At 53.2% G+C, this 25,368-nt stretch overlaps 1 protein-coding gene across 1 annotated transcript in view; it reads left to right on the forward strand.

The window, feature by feature from the left end:
* Positions 1-25,368, forward strand: part of ZNF407 (zinc finger protein 407) — a 332,396-nt gene that overhangs the window by 219,003 nt on the left and 88,025 nt on the right. Inside the window, exons 6-7 of the mRNA XM_056131528.1 lie at positions 2,303-2,423; positions 23,312-23,490. Of these exons, the coding sequence (XP_055987503.1) occupies positions 2,303-2,423; positions 23,312-23,490 (300 nt within the window). The remainder of the gene's footprint in view (positions 1-2,302; positions 2,424-23,311; positions 23,491-25,368) is intronic.

The following is a 25,368-nucleotide window of genomic DNA, read 5'->3' on the forward strand; positions in this document are numbered from 1 at the left end:
GGATTGCAAACTTTGGAGACTGGAAGTTTCCTTTATAAGAAACGAAACTCTTGGAGCTGAGAAGAGGCTCAGAGGGTGAGGCAGGACCTTGTGTCCGAGGGAGCCCAGCCCCCACCCCACATGGTATGACCCCACCCCCCGCCCTCACACACACACCCCTAGCAGTGTGGGAACAACCCCTGCCCGGCTCAGACAGGTGTGTGGGCCCGAGCGGCAGTGCTCGGGAGGGCCCTTCCCCTGCATGCTGCCAGACCAGCTTCAATCCCGGCACGCCGTGTCCTCCCCCACCCCCACTCTCCAGCCTGGCCAGGAGTGACCCTGGCGCAGAGCGGACTCTTCCCTGAGGACACTCGCATCTTCCCGGAAGGAATCTGATAAATGATGCCTTTAAGTTCACGAATTCCGTGATGCCATCAGTTAGCTTCTGTAGCCATGTTTGGTTTGTTTGGGTGCTGTGGGTCTGGGCGAGGAGTGCTCCCCAACTTCGCAGAAGAGTCTCTCGGGGCTCTGTCTGGAAGCCGCAGTGCAGAGTTTCAGAACCGCCCCCTGCCACGCTGCCAGGTTCTTCGCATGAGTCTGTCATCTTTACCGCTTCCCCCGGGGGTTCGGTGGTATTGCCTTCCTGCCCTTGCTGAGTTTTTTTAAGCGGTAAAATACGGCAAAGTTGAGCTGGGCGAGAAGTCCATCCAGCCTTTAAAGACTTCCCTAGATTGTAGGAACAGAGAGAGGAGCCATCAGGTGATGTTTATGTATCCAATTAAACGCTGCTGCAGTTCAGTTACTGGGAAGGGCCAGAAATAGGCTTCGGGAAAGTAGGGCACATTTCTAACTGCTCCACTTCCAGGACAGATGGAGTTTTGTTCCTGCCTGCAGTGATGCCTGGTTAGGCATTTCATCCTCCCGTAACTGAGCAAGTCAGTCCCCTCCCATAGCGGTAACAGAACCCTGGCCCAGCTGTGAAAGCAGCCGCCGCCCTTCTGCAGAGTCTCCGGGCCCAGGCATCTGCCGAGGGGACCCACTGGGTACCAGAGCCGTTCCCAGGGAGGAAGGACCGAGGCTTCGTTAGCTGATTGCCGCCTAATGGGATCTTAGCCGAACCAAACACACACAGTTCTAAGTTTCCTGGTAACCGTATAACTGAAACCCAAGCACAAAAATTTGTGAGTCTACAACTGTACCTCGTGGTGTCTCACTAACAAAAATTAAAAAAAAAACAAAACCAAAAAACACGGGAAATGTACCAGGAAAAACAAGGTCAAATAGACATCTAACCCAAAGTGCCCAAACCATTACCGTGTGCACATTAATTCCATATCAGGTTATCAGTGGTGAGTTGTCGATGTTAGATGCAGATTTGGGGTGGGCGGGCGGGGCTTGTCTCTATGGGGGCGGCTGGTGGTCGCCTCTGTGCTCTCTCTGCTACCCCTGAGGGGCTTCTCCATAAGTAATTTTGATAAAATTGACACTGTGAAATAGATTCATATGTACCAAAGGCCAGCCTAACTTTTCATTAAAATTCATATTAATGTTGAATAGCTATATGTTCAACAGTGGTGCCCCATAGTATAGTGACTGGGAGTAGAAGATCTTTTTTTCTTTCTTTCTTCCTTCCTTTTTTTTTTTTGGCCACACTTGGTGTTCAGAGGCACTGTGTGGGAAGGTGTACCTGACCATCTCACTCTGTGTCACTGTGTGGTGTACCTGACTGTTTCACTCTGTGTGTCTCTGGGTGTATCTGACCGTCCCACTCTGTCTCTGGGGGTGGGGGGTTGTATCTGATTCGCCTGCACAGGGAAGGGTAAACTAAAAGTGCTCTTCAGTATTACCTTAAATATTTCTCGGAAGTCTGTACCTTTCACTCGGCAAAGTCTCATGTTCTTTCCTGGAACAGTCTTCAATTGATGACCATTTTTACGTATTTTATTCTTCTCTTCATGGTCCCTCTGCGAGTTCAATAAATTTTGCTCTGTATTTGATGCTGAGCTTCATTTCATTGTCTTCTATGCTCTTATAGTCACAGATTTTTATAATGGCTCCATGTAACATGGTTTGTAAAACGATTTTAAATGCAGTGCCGAACAAAACCTATAATTGCGATTCCTGTGTGTGTGGGTCATGCTGCATCCATGAAATGCACCTCTCCTCCAGTCCACCGGGAGTCAGACGCCCTCCGACACCCTCGATCAAAATGCTCAGACCTCCTTTCTGCATGCAGTCTTCACGTTCCCGTTTCCTGGCCGTTCCTTTCAACAGGTGTCGTTCTTGCGTCCGCTCATGCTCCGTTCTTCTCCATCTTTTCCAGGGGAAAAGCCTTTCAAATGTGACGAGTGTAACTTCGCCTCCACCACGCAGTCGCACCTGACCCGGCACAAGCGTGTGCACACGGGCGAGAAGCCGTACCGCTGCCCGTGGTGCGACTACAGGTAGGCGCCGGCTCCCGCGTGCTCCAGAGTGTGCGCGTTTCACCGCCTCTTCCCAGTGCTGAGAACCGTGAGGTTGATTTCTGGCTTTTAGCGTGTCGAGTTTTATCATCCCTTTGTTCACCTGAATTTCAGATGATTTTTCTCTCTGCTCGGTATCGGGGCCCGCTGGCGGTGATCAGTCACCCAGCGCTTAGGGGGCAGACGCCCACTCAGCCAGCGGAGACTCTGTGAGAGATGAGAGCATAGGCCCCAGGAACAAAGAGGCTGGCCATGCCCCGAGAAGGGCACGCCCATCACCGTGTCCTCGAGGGCAGGCAGCTTCCGGCAGTTACTTGGGATGCGTGGCGTCGGTGCCAGAACGTGGGCGAGACCCTCGTGTCCCTCCTACCCACCTCTCGGGCCAGTGTCTGAGTCGCAGTTACCAGGCAGCAGCCCCCACGCCGAGGAGCGCATGGGGCTCCGTGTTCAGTGCTCGCGGCCTCCCTCTGGGGATTAAGCTGGAACCCGGGTGCTCAGGGAGACCCTCAGTGTGGGCCCGTTCCCCAGGCCCTGCCCAGGGCCGCGGGAGCTGGGGCGTGGGGCGTTTCCCATGCCACCGTGTGTGAAAGATTCACACAGGACCCCGGAACTTGAAGCTTCATGCAAAGATAGATTTCTGTCTCCCTGGGCATGGAGCTGTGCATTCGGTAAATATATTGCCATAATCTCTAGTATTATCCTCATTATTGCATTAAGTTTTATGTTAAAGGTCATCTAATAGTACAGAGATATTACAGATATATTTCATTCATTAATTATTCATTCATTCAACACTTTATGAGCTCTTTCTTTCCTTACACTGGGGTAGTGTGCTTGGGAATTTGGTGGAATGGTGTTCCACTTGGAGATGGACACGGACCTTCTAAGGTGCACATCATCTGGGTTCCTTAGAAGCTGAACATCCGCCAGTGTTCTTTTGTTATTGTTATTGAAGAGTTCATGCGGCAGCTCTCTTCTCTGGAACATAGAGAACAGCAATTAGGAAATTATGAAAATCTCCCTTGATTATCACTCTTAGCTGTTCGGCTTGTGTCCGCTCTGCCTGTGTGCACTTCCTCTGATGTGAGCTGTTTGGGATGTGTGTCGGGCGCCGCTTTCATTATCAACATCATTTTTCACACCTAGCAAATCATTGCTACTTTTCTATTTTATTGATCTCACATTGTTACAGATTTCAAGCTTGCTTCTAAGTAGAACTGTTATTTTGCACAAGATCATGTCCAGAATTTCGTATGTAAAAGCATCGTTCTTTAGAGAGCGTTTAAGTAAATACCAGTTCTTCGTTTAGAGTTTCAGATCTGGAAAGTTCTCCAGAAGCCCTTCAATGACAGACCCCCGTCAGTGTGGCCGGCCGGCCTTCCTGGGCCAGGCGCTCTGGGGAGTCGTGCGTCGGCTCCTGTCCTATTGGGGTGCGTGGGCTGCAGTGGGCGTCAGTGCTCAATGAAATCAGGGCGTCCTGGGAGCCGCCTTCTCCTCTGCCCGCCAGTGTGGGTGAGGGGCGGCGCCTGTGGGCGCTCTGTTCCCTGCTGCCCACTTCCCCCTCCTGGGTCCTGGGCCCGGTGATGCTCCCGCCTGTCTCCGCTTTTCCAGGAGTTGATGGCACAGCCCGCGTGCCCAGTCCCTGGCGTCTGTTCACCTGCATCTGTAACACACGGGAAGCTTCCCCCCAGGGCTTTGAAGTTGTAAAATATCTGCTTCCTCCAAACCAGTTGGTAGGTGACTGCTCAGGTTTCTTTGGGTTTCTGAATGGCTGGTTTGACAACCTCTCCTGTGCAGCCTAATTCGAGTGCTAAATTGCATAGCCTCCATTCAGTTAAGTTGATAAACAATCATTTTTAGATAGGTCATTTTCAGAGTTTGTTGTTACTGCTTTTATTTTTCCTAAAAGTGCTTCTGTCCAGTGTCTAATTGTGTGTATATGTTCAGGATTCTTTGAAAAAGATCCGTCTCAAAATATGATTCCAAGTTTTGGAGGCTCTGCTACAAAGGCTGTAGAGATTTTTTTGCGAATCAGTACCATGTTTTAGGAAACTGCCTTTATCTGCACAAAGTATTGCCAAGTGTTCTCTGTTTCCGTAGTCTGAGGTGGCATTGCACTTTGCGTAGAGACCGCATTTCTTGTCCCCTGCTGAAGTGATGGCCCTAAAATAACTCCCCTGGTGAAGGCGAGCACTGTCTAGCAGGCGCGGGGGAGGCCCTGAGGTGGGGAGCGCAGCGCTGAGAGTAGGTGGTGTTTGAGATCTTGGTCGCCGCCTCGCTTCGGACCCCCTGATGTCAGCCAGATTGTCACGTGGGAGGCTCAGGCCTTGGAGGAGCGAGATTAACAGCATCGACAGCATTATTTCACTAACAACAGTTTGACTGTTATTCATAACAAACAGTTGGAACTTTGGAACTGTTCTTCTCAAGAGTCAGTTCTATCAGTTCCTAGACCTACTGTTGGGTTTGCCTTCACTGGTGAGCCGGGAGATGAAAACGTGAAAAAAAGAAAAACGAAAAAGAGAAAAGAATATTTCTGACTTTAGGGTCCAGACGTGAAAGATAGAACCTATAGCGATACCTTCTCGTGTGCTTGAGAAAAGGGCTGAAAAGTGACCTGGTAGTTAAGCCCAAGAAGATTGTCTTGGCTGCATGCGCTATAAAAATGCAAATGCTACTCTTTCTCCCTTACTACGAGGACAGAATCTTTCACGGGATAAGTACATCCAACTACTGGGATTTCTATGGAATAAAAATCTCCAAGAGGAACGAATATTTCTTATAAAGATGGAGTCTCATTTCTTTGATTGGTGTATTTCAAAAAGTTTTATCCCTTAAAATACGGAATTATTTTATCTGCATGATTTTTCAACAGATAGAAATCATTTCTTTGTCATTTTAACAGTTATTTAGAAGTAAGTTACTATGACTAGAAACTGAAGTATTGTTAAATTTTGTTGGGAAATATATTTTTCATTTTATAAATTGAAGATTAATGGAAAAATACTAGTAGTTATAATTATTCATGAAAAATGTGAATATAGATTTGTTTACAAAAGAATTTTATAATTGGTCCTTTGAACCTAGGGCTATTTTTCAAGTTTGCATTATTAATTTAGGCAATGGCATCTCATTCTATTTAGATGTAAACATGTACCTCTTTCCTTCGCTCTTACTGTCTAAAATATCCTAGAGTCTAATCCATTACAGATCAGTATATTTCATCATCTCTCCAAAACTTTTTCACCATTAATTACTATTCATTATAATTCCAAAGCCTACACTTAGATTCACTGCACACTGTCCTACCTTGTTATTTATGCAGCAAATTCTTTAGATTTGTTTCTCCATTAAAATGGAAACAATAACATTTTTCTCTATTTTTATTTCCCTTTGTTATGGATTAATTGCCATTCCTGTATTAATGAGAGAAATAGAAATACCTTTAAGATGTTGTCTGAAATATCCGTTCTCGTCATGTAACCTTATTACCCCATGGAATTTGTGTCAGGCTGTCCCCCTTTTCACCGGTGACCCTGGCCTTCACATCCAAAAGGAGCACTGTGAAACTTGCCTGGGATGCAGCCTTTTTTCTGCACAGGACCCATCTTCTCAGTGGCTTACACCATACTTAGGACTATTGGGAAACTACAAATGCATATTAAGCAGTAAGCCATGTCATGCCACGGAAAGGAATCCGGAACACTCCGCGAGCTGATGAGAGTAGTCGGGACGGCCCAGAGAGAGGAGGGCGGGCAGGGCCTTCGCCTGGCTGGGTTCAACCCCTGGAACCCCCAGTGCCCCCCCCCCCCACTGCTGGGAGTGATCCCGGGTACCGAGCCAGGACTGTGCCCTGCGCCCTGCCGAGTGTGGCACAACCACGCAGAATATCTGGGGAAGCCCTACATTGCACACTCTGCGTCATTTCAGTCGATTAAGAAAACTACAACTTCAAAGCCAGCACTGACAGCGTTTATTTCTAGCGTCCCCGTTACTCATCTTGGAATCACTTCACTGTTCCCGAGACAGCTTCTGCCATAGTTTTCCTCAACTGTATATCTGTCTGGCTTTACACACACACACCAAAGCATATTTTTTGCTGTTGTTCTTTTTATTTCATTCCCTATTTTTATCTTTTTTTTTAATTACTTGAAGCCATCGCCTCAGATAGCTGAGAGGTCAAACCCGTATCTCTCTTGCCATGTCAGTGTTTCCTCTGTTCTGCTAAAACTTGCACTCTGATTTTCCCTCATGCGATGGTGTCCTCGCATCTTGGCCAGCATATTTGGTGGATGTGGTCAGTACACTTTAGGAGAGAAGGTCTCCTTTCCTTTTTGCCCGAGGGGAGGCTCAGGCTGTCGCTGTGCCTCCTTGAGCCCCTGTGACTCCCTCCCCGAGCACGGAGTGCTCCTTGTGATGCTGTGTCGCGTTGCGTTTCATTACTCGTGGTGCGAATGTGCCGTTTAATATTTCTGATCGTCAGAATCAGGAAGTCTCCTCACCTGGCAGTGGAGTAGGTAGAGCTGGAATTAATGCACGTGTGTGTCCTAAAAGGTTTTTTTTTTGTTAAAAAAATGTAATCTTGACTTGGTTGGATTTTGTTTTCACTTCATCTGATGCTGGGATCATTTTTAAGGTAGTTTCAAGAGAAGCAACAGAAAGACTCTAGGTAGAATTGTCGTTTCTTTCCATTTCCCATACGTTTTGTGTTGCCTTAGCGCCTGTCAAGTCCTCCGGGTGTCGGCCCTGGTCGGTGCCCGGCGTGGTCTTGCTGCAGGCTTTCTGTCGGTGGCGCCTAATTAGCTGGCAGGCAGCGCTGCGGGGGCCGTTTGGCCTTCGGAGCTCCCGCTGCCCTGGGATTCATTGTTCCCGCTCCCGAGTTCAGCTCAGCCCTGGGTGCGCGAGCCTCGCTCCCCGGGGCCCAGGCTTCTCCTCGGGGCAGATCTCTTCAGGGAGTTTCAATTTTCCTCTGGTTTCCTGTGCAGGTCCAAGGCTGAACCGGGAGAAGCAGTGGCTGGCACACGGGGTTTGCCCCGGGTGGGGACGTGGGGGGCTCTGTGTTGGCCAGCCCTGGCCCCAGGGTGGCATGGAAGTCACCAGAAGTCATGACACTCGCAGAGTACGTAGGCTTCCGGTCTCGCTGCCGGAGAGAATCCACTCCCGAAGCAGGTTCACTGTGTCCCGAGCTTAGTCACGTCAGCCGGGCTTTGAGGCAGCGAGATAAAGAAGGCCAAAGACTCGTACCGTGGCCAGGCCCGCGAGGCTGTGCAGGGAGTGGTCAGGCGAGAGACAAGAGAAGCGTCGTGTCCCTGTGCTCCAAAGGCGGGCGGACCAGGCAGCTCTCGGGGGTGGGCGACGCGGGCACTGCCTGGGGAGTGCAGGGAAGCCCCTCTGCTCACCCCTGCCTGCAGCCCCCCAGGTGGGGTCTGTCCTGGCCAGTGCGGGGAGCGTCTGCGGGCCGTTCCGGCATGTGGCAGATGGCACTGTGGGATGGCGGGGCTGTGGAGCTCCGGTAAGTCAGGAGGTGTTGGGGAAGAATTCCCTAAGAGTAACTCGGTTCTCTTCTTTTCAAGTGATTCTTCGTGAATTATAACACTGAAATATAGGCAGAAGTATTAAACTTTTTAAAACGTCTCTGACCTTTTTCAACTGAAAATTGAATAATTTTTGAGCAAATAGTTCTATTTTTTCTCCAACCATTTTATTACAAATTAAAAAAGTCTCAGGTAGTCCTCATTGTGGTCTAGTTTTATATCTGCCATGATATTTATGTCCACTATCATTTCATTGAGATTAGGGTTTGATTTTTTTTCCTAGCTTTTCTTTCCCACCCTCCAACACCTGCCAGGCATTCACAGATTTTTTTATTTCAGTTTGTCAGGTGACATATTGCATGGTATTTATATCAGGGCTTGCAGAAATGCTAGTCTATTTTCAGGCAACAAATTTTAAGGAAAGTATTTCATAGACATGAAAATAAATAGATTCCATAGCATTAAAAATCATTACCTGGCTCGGATGTCTCTAAAAGGAAGAAAATGGAGAATCCTTCTCTTTGTTTATCATTACGAGTTGTTTTGTAGCCGAAATAGGCATTGAGATCACAGATTAATTAGGAGAGCCATTTTAACACAAAGTGACCATACATTCCCTCTGCTATCTCTCTAAGTACAATCTAGATAAACATGTTTATTTAACCTACTCTTGTTGAATCCCAAATCCAATCATTATAAAAGGACCAAAGCTATCTTTGGGGATGGTCTTTCTACAAGGAATTACTATGGACAGTCCCTTGGGTGCTAGTTAGATATATCTGTATATATTGTGGTAGAAAGAAGGGCCTTAGAGATGAAAAAAATAGACAATATTTTTTTGGGCAATCGTGTCTTGCATAATAGGTTATTCCTCAGACACTAGCTATTATCACCCAACAAAGCACTTTACAGTGTAACTATCTATATCTGCGCCAGGAGCTCCTGCTTCCTCGCTCATTAGGAAAACAGTCTCGTGGCCAGGAGGGGCCGTCTGTGGGCTCGGAACATCGGGGCCTGCTCACGGCATCGCGGGTCAGGCTCCCCCGCACAGACGGGTTCGAGGGGAAGTAGCGAAACACACTCGCACGTCTTTGGAGTGGCTGGGACCCGCTGTCCGAGTTCACGTAGTAGGCGAAGATATCAGTTATTAAATTTTGTCTTCAGATTATTCGTGCTGTTCACAAACACTGCCTCCTCGGGGCCGCCAAAAAGCCAGTGGAAGTGAGAAGGAGAAAGGGAGACCTTAGGGAAGACCTGGGGCATTTGGAAACTGCAGGCTGGCGGTGGCCGGTGGCTGTGCAGCCCTGCCTGAGACCACGGGGTTCTGTTGAGCAGGGCAGGGGCCCCCACCAGGAGCAGGGAGGGGGTGTCCGTGGGCAGTTCTGGAACAAGAACAGCGAGCCCTTACCTTCTAGAAAATGCTATTACGCCGCCCCTTCCTGTGAGCTGGAAGTGGGTCGTTCTGGAAAGAACCGGCCCCATACTCCGTGGGGGGGTGGCCCCCGCTGGCACCCTCACCGGTCATCATCTTCCTCCCACCTTGCCCACTTTCCTGATGACTTTGACACGAGTCCCTCGCTTGTGTCTTTCAAGTCTGCTGGACGCTCTGGAGTATCTCTGACTGTGTTAGTTTTGAATATGGGACTTTTACAAAAAATCAGTTTGTTGTTTCTCTGACTGCAGCTGTGGCTTTTAGCCAGTGTGTGAAAATGTCCCGAAACAAAGAGTTTTCCTGTGGAGGGGAAGTGTGTGGACATTTGAATGTGTTTAAATCATCTCTTGGGGATGAAAGGCGGCTGGCACATCGTTAAAAGTTGTTTTCTTCTGAAAACCTGAACTAGCTTCAATGTTAGTTCAAAGTAATTCCTGTCCTGTTGTCCACTCTAAATTGTATTTCTCATCTCGTTCACTCTCATTCTCTCATTCTAGCGAGCGAGGGGAGTAGGGCTGGGGGCTCTTTGGGGCAGGCTGAAGGGAAGTAGGAACCAGGCTGGACAGTCCAGCTCTGCCCGCCGCAGTGGCGGATGTTGGAGAGACCTGAGCAGGAGAATGACCACGCACCCGGCTGAGACCCTGAGGGGTCAGGCTCCACGGGGTGCATCGCCCGGGGCTGAGAGCCACTAGGGAGCAAGGATGGAGGCCCTCATCAGGAGGGCGGTGGCAGAGGGGCCCACACAGTCCTTCGGGGCTCAGCCTGCAGGGCTGCGGCCGCGGGTGCTGCTCGCTGGGGCCTCACGGCAGGAGGAAATAAATGCCCCTTGGCCGGCCAGCCCAGCAGTGAGGGTTGGAAACGCCACGGCCTGCCTGATGTCAGTGGGAACTGTGGGCAGTGGGGCGGGGCCTGAAGGGAGCTCACGGGGGCCGTGTGCGGCGTCGTGCCCAGAGGCGGCCCCTGGAAGCACCGTGTCGGCACAGACCCCGGGTGGGCAGCCAGAGGGCGCCCGTGGGGTTTGTGTTCCCCGTGGGCCGCGGGTGGCTCATCTGCGTGGCCCATGGCCGTGTGCACAGTGCAGGTGTGAGCCTGGGCGTGGCTGGGCTCCCCCCCCCCCCCCCCGCCTCCCTCCTCCCCTGCCTGCACGTCCTCTGCAGCGCCCCCGCCCCGAGCTGTCACGCCCCTCCTGTTACCTTTCTTGGGTTTAGAATTTGGAATCAAGAAATAAAGGTTTTCTGAGGTTGCTCTTCTGCCAGTCCCTGCTTCCCCTCAAACATGCACCCCCGCGTTTGGGTTGTTGTCCTTAGACGAGGATTTCCACCAAGGGCATCATTACTTTTACCTGTGCCCTCGGCTCGGAAGCGTGCCCGGCCCCTGCACGCAGCCCTGCGCCGTCCTTCAGGGCGCTCACTGGAACTGCAGTCTTTCAGACGTGACATCTTTTCTGTGGTTTCTTCTAAACAATTTTTGCTAATGTCGCGGGGTTTTCCTGAGAGCAGTAAATCTGGCCGGCCACTCGCGTGACATCATGAGCCAGCGCCGCGCTCCTGGCCGTTTATTGTGATGACACGAGACTCCTGCGGAAATTTACAGCCCGCGGGATGCGTTTTCCTACCTTTTGTGTGTCTGACTCACTCCGAGTGATCATCAGCCTGCTCTCCCAGCCACGCACGCGCATTCCCAGGTCCCGGGTGCCGGAACTCGGGTTTGCGTGAGCTTGACCCTCCCTCCTTCGGGTTCCCCTGTCTCCTGCAGCATGCCCGCTGCAGGAATCGTCCTGGCGAGGGCGGGACGCGTCGAGGATCCTGTGGGTCTCGGCGCTGGGGTGAGACTCGCGTGAGCAGAGAAAGCCAGTCCGTCTCCTCAGGGGGAGCAGGGGGCGTGATTTGTTCTCCGGACTTAGGGCGCATTCTCACTGCCGGGTGGTGTCAGCCACGCTCAGCCCCTAAGGAGCAGCACTGAGCCACGGGGCGCTGCCCACCGGCGGCCGCTCTGCATTCACTCCTGATCGGGCTGGAGTTCCTGCGATTTCACTGCCAGTTTTTGGTTCATAATGACACAATTCCAAAGGCGTCATCGCCCCAAGGTGGTCATGGCTGCCTCTTGAGTTTGGATTTTATCCTGCCTTTTCCCGCCTTGAAAGTGAAAAGCATCATTTCCTTTGTTGAAGTCGTTCGGCTTCATTCGTCTCGTCACACACGGTGTGCTCTGTGTCTGCACATGTACTACAAATGGAACAAATGAAGGTGCTGGGAGGGTCGCCTGGGTGCTGGCCACCGGGTATCTTCACGGCCCTCGCCTGACCCGCCTCCCCCGGGAGGAGCCACAGGCAGTGCGCGGGTGGCCGGCCTGGGCACGGGCCCGCAGATAGGGATTTGGGATCACGCGGCCTTTCCGTGTCACCCTTGACAATCGGGGTTGTGAAGGCGATCATCATGAGTCCGGATTTCCACTCTTGTATTATATGTACTTGTTCTTAACTGTAGGGGTGTGTGTGTGTGTGTGTGTGTCACACGCACACACACGCACACACCCCCCTCTAACCAAACTGTCTTTGCAGCATTCTGTGCTCTGATGGAAAAGAGATTCAAAGCAGACTCCCAGTTTTCTTTTTAAGGGTGGTTTTTTTTTTTTTAAAGTTTAAAAGCGGAATATATGTTTTCTTTTGCTGTAAAAGCACAATCAAGGCACCATGATAAGTGAGTCGGTGTGTAAAAGTAAAACGGATTTTGCCTTCACTCACATGAGCTATAGAAGGAGGAAGCTTTATTGTCCCTGGGAAAGTGATAAGGCAGAGTAATTGTATATTATACTGTCCCGGAGCATCTGCCTGAAGACTGTCGGCGCAATTCATCTATCATGGGCGATACAGCACGTTTTGTCTTTCTGCTTTAGCCCGTCCCCACTGCTGGTCCGCGCAGAGGTTTTGATAGGGCCTGCGCCGGGGCCGGGGCGCACATTAATCAGACCCCTTGTTCAACACTCCAGCTGACATAATTACAACCTGCGCACAGCAGTTATTCAAGTCGAGTCCTTGTCACTCGTGGTGCGAAACTACACAGCTCCGATCCCGGAGGAGATTGCCTTATCACACAGAACAAGGGCTCACAGGAGTCGCAGAGAATAGAAATGGGAAAATGTCTTCCGGGAGTACTATATATTCCTTTAAAATAAGACGTTTGAGAGACTTCCGAGGGACAAAGGGAAGCGTTGTGTGCAGGGCTGAAGCGAGCCGGTTATTTGGTTTAAATGATCTGCGGAGAAAGTTTTTGTACAAATGAGCGGATTATTAATCTGCTCCGTGGCCCGTCTCACCGGCCACTCGCCTCGACGCTGTCCCTTGAAATTATAAAGGATCAGCGTGCTCCTTGACGGTGCTCTGCCAGGGGAGGAGCGGTGATTCCCCTTGCACACGGACAGGGATTCCAGCCCTGCCGGCTCAGGTGGGGCAGAGCTGGAGCCTGGTAAGGCTCTGGAAGCAGTTCTGGAGAGCTGCCGGCCGGAGAGGGACCAGAAAGCCCCCTGCGTCCAGCCCTTGTGCAGTGAGTGCTCCCAGCCCCTCGGTATCCTTTGAGAAGCATTCCCGATTTCACAGCCGCCTCCCCCTGCCCCCGATAGGCAGAGCACCCATGGCCGGGTGCGTGTACTGGGCAGAGGCGCCGGCCATAGCGGGCCCTTCAGTGTCCTCTGAAGCACCGTGGGGCGACGCCCGTGAGGCCACATTCCGGCCGCGACACTCGAAGTGATGGGAAGCGAGCAGACTTCGGGGCTTCTGTTACCCCCAACTCAAAGGGTTTCAGCCAGAAAAGCTGCTCTGAAGTATTCTTTTTAGATATGCACACACATCTGTATTTGCATTGATTTTGTTTGTAAAGTGACATTTTTGGTCGGTGACTCAGCAAGCCAGAGTCGATCAGCGTGTTGTCCTGCCCTGAGCCCTTGCTGAGCTCGGTCTATCTGCCCTTTCTTGGCCCTCGCGTGAGCAGGCGAGCTACCCACAGGGGCGCCCACGCCGGCTGGGCCGAGCTCCTGCACCTCCCGGGCATCAGCCCCAGTGCCCGCCCGGGTCCCACCACTGTCCCCACCTTCCTGCTCTTCCGTCCAGACCCTCCTCCTCCTCCGGTGGCTGCCTGTGTCCGTGGCATCTCACCGTGCCCGCCCTGCTCAGTTAAGACACACCTGCAGCCCTGCCTGCCTGCCCACCCAGGAAGCCAGGAGGCAGCACAGGGGCCGGCTGCTGATTGTGGCGGGACCGTGGGACAGGGACACCGAGCAGAGGACGGCCGTGCCTGGCTGCCGGGCAGAGGCGAGCAGTGCCGCCAGGGGACTGTGGAGCCGCCTTGGAAGTGCTTCTGGGAAACCCCTTGTCCTCTTCATCCCCACCTTGGGCTGCTCGTGACCACCTTATGACAGCACCCAGACTCCCGGTCCTAAAGGAACGTGTCACCCCGGGGCCTCTTTCCAGAGCCCTGTCCATGTCGTGTGGGCCTGGGTGTCCCCTCCACGGGACGAGGAAACCTGCCAGGGCACGGGCTCTCCAAGGACGTCCCTGGGGCGTCCCTGTCACCTGCACGCTGCTCGCTGCCTTTCCCCATGTGCCGCTGGCTGTAAGCAGGAGAGACAGGCGCGGAAGGGCGGGACCCTGGGGGCTGCCCAGCTTGCGCTGTGCTGGGGGGCTCGCGAAGGCCAGGGCATCCTCTGAGTCCTGCAGATGGGCCCATTCACCGGCGCGTGCGCTGTAGGCTGATGCCCCGGCTGCGCGGTGCGTCTCCAGCCAGGTGTGCGGCTTCTGCCCTGTGCTTACAGTCCCTGGTGCCCGGACTCAGTCTCCTGTCAACCTGGTCTGCCGCTCCTTTGTGCGTGGCAGGCGCTGACCTTGTGCTGCTTAAGTTCCCTCGGGAGCAGCGAAGCCTGCATCCCTGTGTTGCGTACCGACCGGGCCCTGGCCGGCTTTACCCACCTCTGGGGCCTGGGCCTGGGCCTGGCATGGCCAGGACACTTGCAGTGACTTCAGGCTTCAGCTGTCCTCTCTCAGAACTCACCTGAGAGAGTCGCTCGCTGAGAGCTCAGGCGCAGAGGGAGAATCTGTGAATCTCAATCTTCGTTGTCACAGCAGCTGATTCCAAAGAGCGGAGACTTTTGGAAAGCATATAGACAGAGTGATCTGATAGCAATCAACTCTAATTCATATGTCAACAAGGGGAAAAGAGCCTTTAGGACAGGGTGACTGAGTAATTGTCCAACTGAAGTATCCCTTTGTAGAAGATATTCAAAAGGTTTCACCTTGTGGTTGCCAAATGATTTTTTTTGATCGTAGTGAAAAACACAAATAGTAATTTTGCAAGAAACGTGCCACTCTGTTTAGGAATCTGCTTTACTTGAGACTCATCACTCTGACCACCACCGTCATTTTGCCTTTTGAGCATTGCTGTCAGAGAGTTGGGGTCTTCGCACCCTTTCCATGTACTGGTCGGTGTGTACCTCATTCTCCCCATAGACTCGGCTCAACTCTCCACCTGACATTCATCATATCGTTGGTAAAATGTTCTATTTTTAAGCAGAGACATAAGAAAGATCTCTCTGTTGTTGTCGCCTTTACCCAACTTAAATTTAAACAGCACCGGGGCCGGGGAGAGAGAGCGGGTAGGTTATTTGCTTGCAGATGCCCTGGATTCGGTCCTGGCACCCCGTATGGTCCCATGAGCATAGCCAGGAGTGACCCCACAGCACAGCCGGGCGTGGCCCCAAAAAGGTAAAATGTCAAATGAACCAGAATCATCAGGCTCTTGCCTCCGGGTCCTGTCGTGGGGACAGAACTGAAGGGCCATTGCCTGTGTGTTCCCTGAGCTGTGACCCAGGCCTTGGTGTCCTCACCCTCCGGAGACAGACGCCCCTGGCCTCCCCACCCAGAGTCCGGTCCTTACGCTGTCCCTGCCCACCCCAGTTTAGTACACAGTACCCCTGGCTGGAAGAATGTTTCGTTTCTTAAGTTCAATTTCCATAAATCTTTCAGTAGACGACCCCTTGTCCACCTGGTTTATTTCTGTGAGGGCAGAGAAACCCCCTTTCCAAGGAGCTCTGAGGTTCGTCCCATAGTGCAGTATTGACGGACTTATTTGAACACTCTTCAGAAGAATTCTTTCAGAGACTTTTATTTAGAAGAATACATCTGGAACAAACAAACTAAATGCAGATAACGTGCCACCGTTCAGGAATCTGCTTGTACAAAACGAGTTTTATTGCTTGTCTTTGGCCGTTAGGGAGCTGGTGCTGATCCCCCTGCAGTGTCCAGCATTTTCCTGCGTTGTTGCTCTCCGTCGCCAGGGAGGGGCTGCTGGCCCCAGACACCTGGGAGTGGCGGGGCCTGTTCTTCAGGTCGGGCGTTCTGGCTGCTCCCTGCCCGTCCCCCGGGCCGTGAGAGCACTGGACGAGGCGGCCGCCCTGCCCTCGCCTTCCCGAGCACGCGGCTCCCACTTGCATCATTCGGGCCTCTCCGGGAAGAGCCGCCTTGGCAGATGAGCCTTCCAGACCTTTCGAGCGATTTCCGCTGCCCCTTCCCGTTCGTCTTCGCTTGCTGTGGAGCCTTCTGCTTGCCTGATGTTGCGGTGACTGGGAGCCGATCCGGATTCCCGCTGGAGGCTGGCAGGAAATGAGTGCGCGCTCCAGGTGCGCGACGCCACAGCTGCTGCTGGAGATTCTGGTTCGAGCTTGTTTATGGGCCAGAGGGGCGGCGTCTCGCCCACAGGAGGTCTCGGCGCGACTCGCGGTGACAGACCCTGAAGGGCTCCAGGGAGCTTACTTCATGGACCGCCCGTGTTTCCAGGACACAGTAGGAGACCCTCACTGCAGATGCCTTCCCAGGAGTCGCATCTGGTGGACTTGCCGCAGTAGGTCGGAAGGTTCTGTGTCTTCCTGCACCGCCCCCTTTCTTGAATAGCACTGCACTGTAACACAGTCCTCCCGTTGTTCATTGATTTGCTCGAGCGTGCACCAGTAACGTCTCCATTGTGAGACTTGTTACTGGTTTTGGCATAACTGGTTTTGGCATGGGTAGCTTGCCAGGCTTTGCCGTGTGGGCGAGATACTCTCGGTAGCTTGCCAGGCTCTCTAAGAGGGACAGAGGAATTGAACCCGGGTCAGCCACATGCAAGGCGAATGCCCTACCTGCTGTGCTGTCGCCCCAGCCTTTTGTTGAATACGTAAGCCAATAAAGGGTTTTATATTGAGTCATATTATATTTAGGGTCACACTTCCTTTGAGTATTTGTGACTTAGGGCCACTTAATTCTTTTAGTTACTTTTGCTGCTATTTTTAAAGACAGCCATGCCATAGCTATTTGGAATTTATTGTTGAGATCCCAATCATCTAGGAATTTAGCCCTCCCTTACACTTAAACTATGGACCAGGGCGTAGTTTAGCCCCAAGTTCAAACGTCACTTTCATCTGAAGTGCTGCCCCCTAGTTAGTGATCCTAGTTCTATTCGACATAAGAGGTTTCCACACTTTGTTTTAAAGAAGGAGATCTTTCCCATCTGAATTTTTTAAGAACCACAGATGTGTGGAAGTGTCTTCTGTTCCCTTGTGCGTTCTCCTCGTACTCCCTCCGCTCCGGCCCTGCCACATGTGTGCACAGTCTGTTCACCTGTGTGATCATGTAACATACACACTGTAGCAGACGATGCGTTTCCCCTGTGCACACGTACGGTGTGTATGTACACGTCTCGCTGTGTTCACTGGGGACGATTCCTCTGTGTTTTTCTTTGCTCACTTAACCCGCGGTAGATGTCCGTCAGTATGTGATGGTGTGCGCATGTTTATGTAGTGAGCATGCAATTTTATGATGCATTTATAAAATGATAAACTATAACATATTTTGCTTTGTGAAATTAGTGTTGCCAACTGAATTCTCACGTGCAAGTGCACACGTTGTAGACAGTTGGAGACCTAAGTCGCTTCTGATGTTACACCATTTATTTGTATTTTAATTTTAATTTTTCTCTTAAGATCCCGGGAACTGACAAAGTGTCTCATAGTTGAGTTTTAGGCCCACTCTGTTCCAGTGCCAGACCCACCTCCAGCGCCCCGACTGTGCCCGCCCCGGCCTGCCCCTCTTACAGGTGCGCTTCTCAACGTGGTGGGCGTGGTTGGGTCCTGCTGTCAGCTCCGCGGCTCCTCGGTGGACGGAGGCCCCTCGCCTCCACACGTCACGGTCCTCACGTCATTCTGCCTGTGCCCCTGTCACGGTGCCGTCATTCATCTCACGATGTTCTGTCAGACATTCTCAGAGCAGCGCGTGGCCCGCAGGGTACGGAGCGAGGCGGCAGTAAGGGCACCGGCCAGCCCCTCAGCATTACCTCGGAAATCAGAACTTTTCTTTGAGGGGCACCGAGTGAGCGGGTGGTGGGGGCGTCCGAGATCGGATGCCTTCGCAGGGCCCGGCGCCAGCCTGTGCTGAGGGCATCACGCTGCAGATTTACAGCGAGGCCGGGAGCAGGTGCCGGCCAGCTCCCCCTGGGAAACGGGGAAGGCGTTTTGATTCAGGGTCAGGAACTCGAGCGTGTCCCTCCTGTACCTGCCCACTCTGCGGGCTCTTTGTCACCGATAGCAGCGCCCGGCCTGTGAATGACTTCACGGTCCTCCCGCGTAGGCCGGGCAGCGCGTTGTCCCTTCCTGGCCCCCGTCTCCCACAGCTGCTCACCACGGCGGCTCACTCCTCTGAGCGAGCGTGTGCAGCCCTGGCTCGGGACAGCAGCACCTGAGAGGCCGCACGAGCACCCACACCCCCCACGGCGACGCCCGGTCTCCAGCCGCAAGGCGGGAACGTTCGAGAAATGACACTGGGAGCTGCTCAGCCCATCAGGCAAATGCCAGAGCCAAGCCTGAGACATGCTGCTTTGAACTTTAAGCAAAAGAATTAGTGAACACAATGGGAACATAATGAAAAGAAATTAAGAAAGCCCCTTGCCCCCCACCCATGTCATAAGCCAATCCAAAGAGAAAGAGTAGGGGAACCCCTGCCGCGGCCGTCCTCGCCAGAGTTGGTCCCCGTGACCAGGAGACGGTGGCCGCCTGCACGAGGAGCAGCGGGGCGGAGGGCTGGGCCAGGCCAGAGCGTGTATTGGCCTTTCAGCACTTGAGAAGATACTTGACCTCACCAGTCTAAGAGAGAGCCGCTGATTTTTTTTTTTTAATCAAAAATAGAAAGTCCGGCGCGTGAGCACTCTTCACCTGCCACATTGGCAAAACGTCGAAAGTTGGTTAGCACGCTCCATTGGCGGAATATTCAGAAACAGACTCTCAGGCATTGCTGTTGGGAGTGTGAGTCGCTGCCCCTCTGGAGGGCAGTTTGGCAGAATTCACCCACATTACGGGAGCATATGCCCATTGGCATCCGACGCTGTTCCACTTGGCGTTGCGATGTTCTCTTTGCATCCAGAAAGGGGAAGTGTTTTACAAGGTGATGCGTTCCGCCCTTGTGTGTGCTAGCAAAGGGTCGGGGTGACCTCCGTGCCAGTCACTCCAGCCCACTTAGAGCCAGTGCGGGTCTGGGGGCCGGGACGCAGCTCCCTGATCAGAACCGGGAACCAGGAGGAGAGGAGGGGCCCGGGCGGGGAGACGGGGCCAGTGGTGCTGACCACTCAGCTGCCTGGCGAACAGAGGCAGGGTCAGGGCCTCGGTCAGAGGAGTCGGGGCTGGGCTGGGGGCCGCGGTTCGGGAAAGGGGCTCTTCTGAAGCTCAGCTGGCCCTTGCATGCCGTGCCCGCCGGGGTGGGGCAGTGGGGTCTGGACAGTGCCCTTTGATGGCCCTTCGAGTCCCAAACTGCATATAAAACAGTGTTCAGACACTTCCATCCTTTTCTTTTTTCATGACCAAATAACGGAATAATTTAACTCCTGCACTAAGGGTAAAATGTACAGTCCTTGTGTTTCTAGGCACTCAGTATCTGGTCTTGGCATGATTTTTGGAGGCTTTTTGGTGCTTGCAGGGTTTCTCTCTCTCTCTCTCTCTCTCCCTCTCTCTCTTTCCCTCCCTTCCTCCCTCCCTCCCTCCCTTCCTTCCTTCCTTCCTTCCTTCCTTCCCTCCCTCCCTCCTTCCTTCCTTTCTTTCCAATTTCTATATTTTTGTGTCATTTTGGTTTTTGGACCAAACCCAGCAGGACTCCGAGCTTCTAGCTCTGTGCTCAGAGGTCACTCCTGGCAGTGCCCAGGGTACCATTTGGAGCCCCACCCAAGGCAAGCAGCCTGCCTGCTGTGCTATCACTCTAGCCCCAGCATATTCCTGTTTAAAAATAATACACCGACTTTGAACCGAATAAAATGTCATTCACTCCGAAATCTTTTCCGAAGAAGCGGCATATGAATGGCATCCCAGGGGGCGCGGGGGGTCTGCTGGCTGTGTTGGTCGTGGGGAGGTGCGGAGCAGGGAGTGGGCGCGTGTCGGGCGTGGGAGTTACTCTTGTCTGAGGAGAGAGACGTGGAGCTCGTGATGCCTTGACTCACCCCTGCTGTACTTCAGACAAGACTCGAAGAGCGAGCATCCGCTCCACAGCCTGTGCAGGCCGCCAGCTCTGCCCTGCCACTCTCTCAGCCCCGAGACTCACCGTGGGAGGGCGGAGGGGACCCGCTCTGCACGGCCAGAGTGACTCCTCAATCAGTGCCCACTCAGCTCCCTGTGGGGTGGGGTATTCCCTGAGGGTCCTGCTCAATGCCTGGAGCCGGTGTAGACACCTGTAACCCAAGGGCGAGTCCATGTATTGTATTTTTAGGCCCCCGCCTCCCCCGAGCCACACGCTCTGCCCACCCTCTCCCCGCCGGGGATCTGCCCTACGTGTGATTTCCGGAGCTTATGACCATCTCCTACCGGTGGGTTCATCGTCCAGGAATCGCCCCTTTTGCTTGGCCCCTTTCACTGTTTCCAAGGGTCCTCAGCATGAGGGAGCGCGTGTCAGTATGTTACTCCTTCGTGTGCACTGCTTCTCTGTCGCGAGTCGCTAGGCCGGAGCCGGCCCACGGGGAGAGAGCGGTTGGAAGCCTGTTGCCTGGTGTGCTGTGACGGGTGTGCATGCTCGAGCCAGACACGGTGCTGATAGGAGCCCTGGGAACTTTCAGGTGAGAGTAGAATCGGCGTTTTCAATTGCTGGAAGAAGTCCAGTTGAGACTTGGGTAGTCCTTGCATTGAATAGGAAGATGCTTTTGGAAAGATTGCCTTCTTAGTTTAAAATCCTTCGATCCATGAATGGGAGACAAGAGAAGTAGCTCCTTTCTTGAAGTTTATTCTCAGGCTGAAGGAACTGTTCAGGCGCCCGTCTCCCAATCGCCGTACGCCAGCTTGGTTTGCCTGGCGGGTTTCTTGGCCGTCTGGATCTGCGGGTCAGCACCTGCCCGTGTAGCTCCTCAGCCTTAAATGCCATTGAGAGAGGACTTGAGCGCTCAGATTAGCCAGGTGAGAATTGGAAAGCTCGTGATTTTGTAGGCGTGAAGGGCTCCTTGTGCATTAATATTTTTTAAGAAGTTTGATGCAGGATGACATTTCATGCAGAAGGGCAGATGTGATAACATACAAATGAACTAATATCTATAAAAACACAAAGTTTTTAGTTTTATTTTGTTGCTATCATTACTATTTTTTCTTGTTTACTTTGTTTTTTAATGTGTCTAAAACAAAGAATTTTAAATATATGCACACGTGGTTTATATCTGTACATTATAAACATCGTACATACACACAGCGTAGGTGAAATCACATGTCGATTTCTAGATATGTGTGAGTCAGTCTTCGATTTCTTTTAAAAGTCACGTTCCAGGGCTGAAGCAATAGCACAGCGGGGAGGGCGTCTGCCTTGCACGCGGCCGACCCGGGTTCAATTCCCAGCATCCCATATGGTCCCCTGAGCACCTCAGGGGTAATTCCTGAGCACAGAGCCAGGAGGAACCCCTGTGCATTGCCGGGTGTGACCCAAAAAAAAAAGCAAAAAAAAAAGTCATTTCATACTTCTTTCTTATTTTGATCTATATTTTTTAACAAAAAAGAGACCTCTTACCTCCCTCAATCCTCCCCCAACGGACTGACTTGAGTAATTTCCTCATTTTTAGCTTCTACACACTGCTTGCAAAACTAATTCTAATACAGCATCTTCAGAAGCTAGCCGGCTGTGTTCTCCAAGTCGTGTCCTTCTTCTTCCACCGAAGATGAGGCTGCGCTGCTTTGATTTTTCTCCATGTGAATCTGCCCCCTAGATGGAGCCGTGCGTAATGGGTCGCGTCCCTTCTTCCGGATGAGCGCCGGCAGGATCTCGTGCGGAGTCTGTGAGGAGATAATGTGGGTGCCCCATGCGGGCCCAGCCAGAGCCACACGCTAATTAAGTGCAGTGGGAGCCTGTTGTTCTCCTCCCCAGTGTCGGTAAACAGCCGTGATTTGGGGGCGTCTGTAGCTCCGTGGGAACCAAAGGGGAGGGCTGGAGAATGGGGCTGGAGCGGCTCACCCAGCCCGTGGGGGAGTTCAGGATGCTTGTCCTGGCCGTGACCCCTGAGGACGTTCCTGTCTCTGCCTCCCGTCCCCCGAGCCCCTTCCGTGAGGTGGGCAGGGACCACCTCCCCGTGACAGAAACCCTCCGCCCTGGCTTTGTTCTTTCACGGAAGGAATGCCCGGGTCCTTGCTGTGTCAGCCGAGCGAGGAGGGGCTGCGGCTTACCTGGAACCCCCCTACTTGAGGGCCGGAACCCCCTCCCACCCTGCCGTAAGCAGTGCCACCCCTCACCGTGGACTTTCTTGCTCAGGGAGGACAGGCTGAGCGCCCCTGAGCCACGCAGCTCTCGAGAAAGCGGGGAGTCGCTGTGAAGGCAGGGGTGAGGAGAGAGGGCCTTTGGGCACGCATGACCCTCGTGGCCTCCTTTGCACATGGTCCAGAGTGTGAGACCCTCCCCCAGAGCCTCACGGCCTGCGCCCATGCCAAGGGACCACTGCAAAATCTGTTCTTTAAAACCTAGGGATGCTAATGTTGTTCACTTAAGGTTGCGAACTTAGGTATTGGCTGAACAGGCCTTTGAACGTGTTTAGGAACTGAATAGAAGTGGACAGCACAGTCTCCGAGAGTGTGGTGACGAACAGTGTGGTGACCCTACAGGGTGGTGATCCGATAGTGTGGTGTCCTACAGTGTGGTGACCCTACCTTGTGGTGACCCTATGGTGTGGTTACCCTACCGTGTGATGACCTTACCGTGTGGTGACCTTACCGTGTGATGACCCTACCGTGTGCTGACCCTACAGAGGGCCATGCAGTGGAGGTGAACCAGACTTGGCTCTTGGGCCTGGCCTGTGTGTGGGCCCCTGTGAGGTGTTTACCTACGGACTGCACCATGCCCCGGGTTTGGCTCTTGGTGTGACTTCAGGGAATGGTGTTCCTTGTGGCACACAGCTGCCTTGCCCTGGTTTGGTTCCTTTCTCACATCCGAGCACGCGTGTTGCGAGTGACAGGTCTCCAGGGACTGCAGAGCGGAGCCGGGCGCAGCCAGGAGCGCCCACTGCAGGGGCACTTGGATCCGGGCCGAGCCGCGTTCCCTGCTGGCTTCTGTTCCGTAGGGCCCCAGGATACCATGCGGCCCTGTTTGGGATCTTTGCTGTACCCACCAACGCACTGTTCTCCACTCACGAGCGAGCAGGCCCCACCGCCCGGTCCCCTCCCACTCACTGTCTGCGCTGGCCTCGGCCTACGTGCCGGTCCCCAGGAACCGCTCTGGGCTCCAGGTGCCGCAGGGGTGGCTGGGAGGTCGAGTACCAAGCCTGGAAGTGGCTGTGTCCAGACCAGGAGCAAGCGGGCAGCAGGACCTTGGGAGCCGCCCCTCTGGGACTCTCAGAGCCAGTGCTCTCTGCCGGAGGGGCCTCACTCTGGCTTCTTGTCGCCCTCAGGTCCAACTGTGCCGAGAACATCCGCAAGCACATTCTGCACACGGGCAAGCACGAGGGCGTCAGGATGTACAACTGCCCCAAGTGCGACTACGGCACCAACGTCCCCGTGGAGTTCCGGAACCACCTGAAGGAGCAGCACCCCGACATCGAGAACCCCGACCTGGCCTACCTGCATGCAGGTAAGGCTCGCGGTGCCGCGTCCGCAGACAGCTGTGAAGGCTGCAGCTGCGCCATGGCTGGGGACAGGCCAGCCTGCCCGTTCATTGTCCTCAGGCATGTTGGACGCCCAGTTAAACGGTGGTCTTCGTTCTAGCATCAGATTCTGGCCAATACTTTAAGTTTCCTTTTTTCAATACAACGTTTGCGATTTGCAGCATCAGCCCCGTTTCTTTGGGGCGAACACCCGGCAAGGCCGAGGGTGCGTGAGCATGGGGGGCGCCTGACCGGGTCCCGTGGAGGGGCCTGGCTGGCTTCATCGCAGGCTCCTTGTGAGTGCTGGATGCTGGCGCAGGCCTGGGTGGACAAGGGGCCGTATCCTACTGGGGACGCTCAGCTGTGCCGCCCATGCTCCTGCTCTCGACGTCCTGGGATGGTGCTGGCCTTCGCCTCGCCGCTCTTGAACATTCGTCCGCATTTCAGAGCACGGCTCGAGGCGTGTGCCCGCTCCCTGCAGAGGCTGCCTGCTGGGGCTGACTTGCTGTGGCCCTCTGTCCTCTGCGGTAGGTGTCACGGGTGCTTGAGTCCAGCGCGGCAGCACCCAGTCCTCAGTGCCGGATCCGACGCTCTTGGCCCTCGTGCTGGGAGAATTCCGTAGCCCCTGCTCAGGGGAGCATAGTACGCGCTGCTTTTAGCAGAGGTTGGCTGAGAAGAGCAGAACACCTTTGCTGCTGGCCTGTGTGTGCCCGCCTACCAGTCTCCTGAGAACCTGGAACAGCCACAGACAGGGCTATAGCCGAGGGCACGTCGGGCCTCAGGCCGTTGAGTGGAGATGCTTGAAAATCTGAGTCCCGAGTGGTCACAGTCCAGCTGCAGGGTCTCCTGGGCCGCGCCCTGCCCCCGGGTATCTGCATTGGTGTCCTGCAGGTGACGGGAGTCTAGCCCGACCCACATGGTGAGGGACACGGGCCCTGCTGCCCACTGCCCTGCTTGGAAGGTGTCACTGTGTGACCCCCATCAGGTCGAGGCATCTGTTTCTGGGGGCCGTGCGGAGTGGGGGGGTCCTTCCCCTGTGGCGTGAACGGGCCTCTTCTGCGGCTTCTGTCTGTGCCGAGTCTTTTTGCCGTTGTCTATAAGGACGAGAGAAATGATTTTATTGCCATTTTCCACTTCATACTCCAGAGAATTAAAGGTATTTGTGAGCTTTAATTTTGATTACAGCTCTATTTGGGAAATAAGATAAAAGTGGTTATTTATTTTTTAATAGTAGTTTGTTTAGAAATGTAATTGATTTCCAGGTAGTCTGGGATTTTCTAGTTATGCAGTTATTTTTGTTAACTGTTGAAATGGTAATAGAAATTGATTTCTGGCTTAAACCCACTGTGCTTACAGAATATAATCTGAATTATTTCATTCCTTGGAAATTTGTTTAGGCTTGTACTCCACCTATTGTGAGTTTTGGTAAATATTTGAAACATACTGCGAGGGATGTAAATGCTTGGATTGTTTTTGAACCCTGAGTTCGGGTGTTCTTGATCTGAATGAATTTTTCTGTGGTATCTGTTAATGGAAGTATGTCCAAGTTGCCCACGTGACTGTGGATTTGTCTGCTCTTCCCAGTAATCTACTTAGTTAGGCGCTTCATGTCTTGAAGATGTCTCAGCAGCTACCCGGAACCTTCAGGTTGCTTTCTGCGCACCCTCGGCTGTGACAGAGGACATCTGTCTGCTCTGACTTTGGAAGGGTCTTCGTTGGCTCCAGCAGTGGCGCCGCTGGCTGAGCCCAGACAGTCGCTTTCGCCCGCTGTGACACCCAGGTCCTTTCCTGACCAGGCTCCCTGTTGCGCTCGCACTTCCTTGGTCACGGTGTGCTCCGCAGAGCCACTGGGCGTGGGCACAGGC

The sequence above is a fragment of the Sorex fumeus genome, unplaced genomic scaffold (assembly GCF_029834395.1).
Source record: "Sorex fumeus unplaced genomic scaffold, SorFum_2.1 ptg000092l, whole genome shotgun sequence".
NCBI classification, from domain to species: Eukaryota; Metazoa; Chordata; class Mammalia; order Eulipotyphla; family Soricidae; genus Sorex; species Sorex fumeus.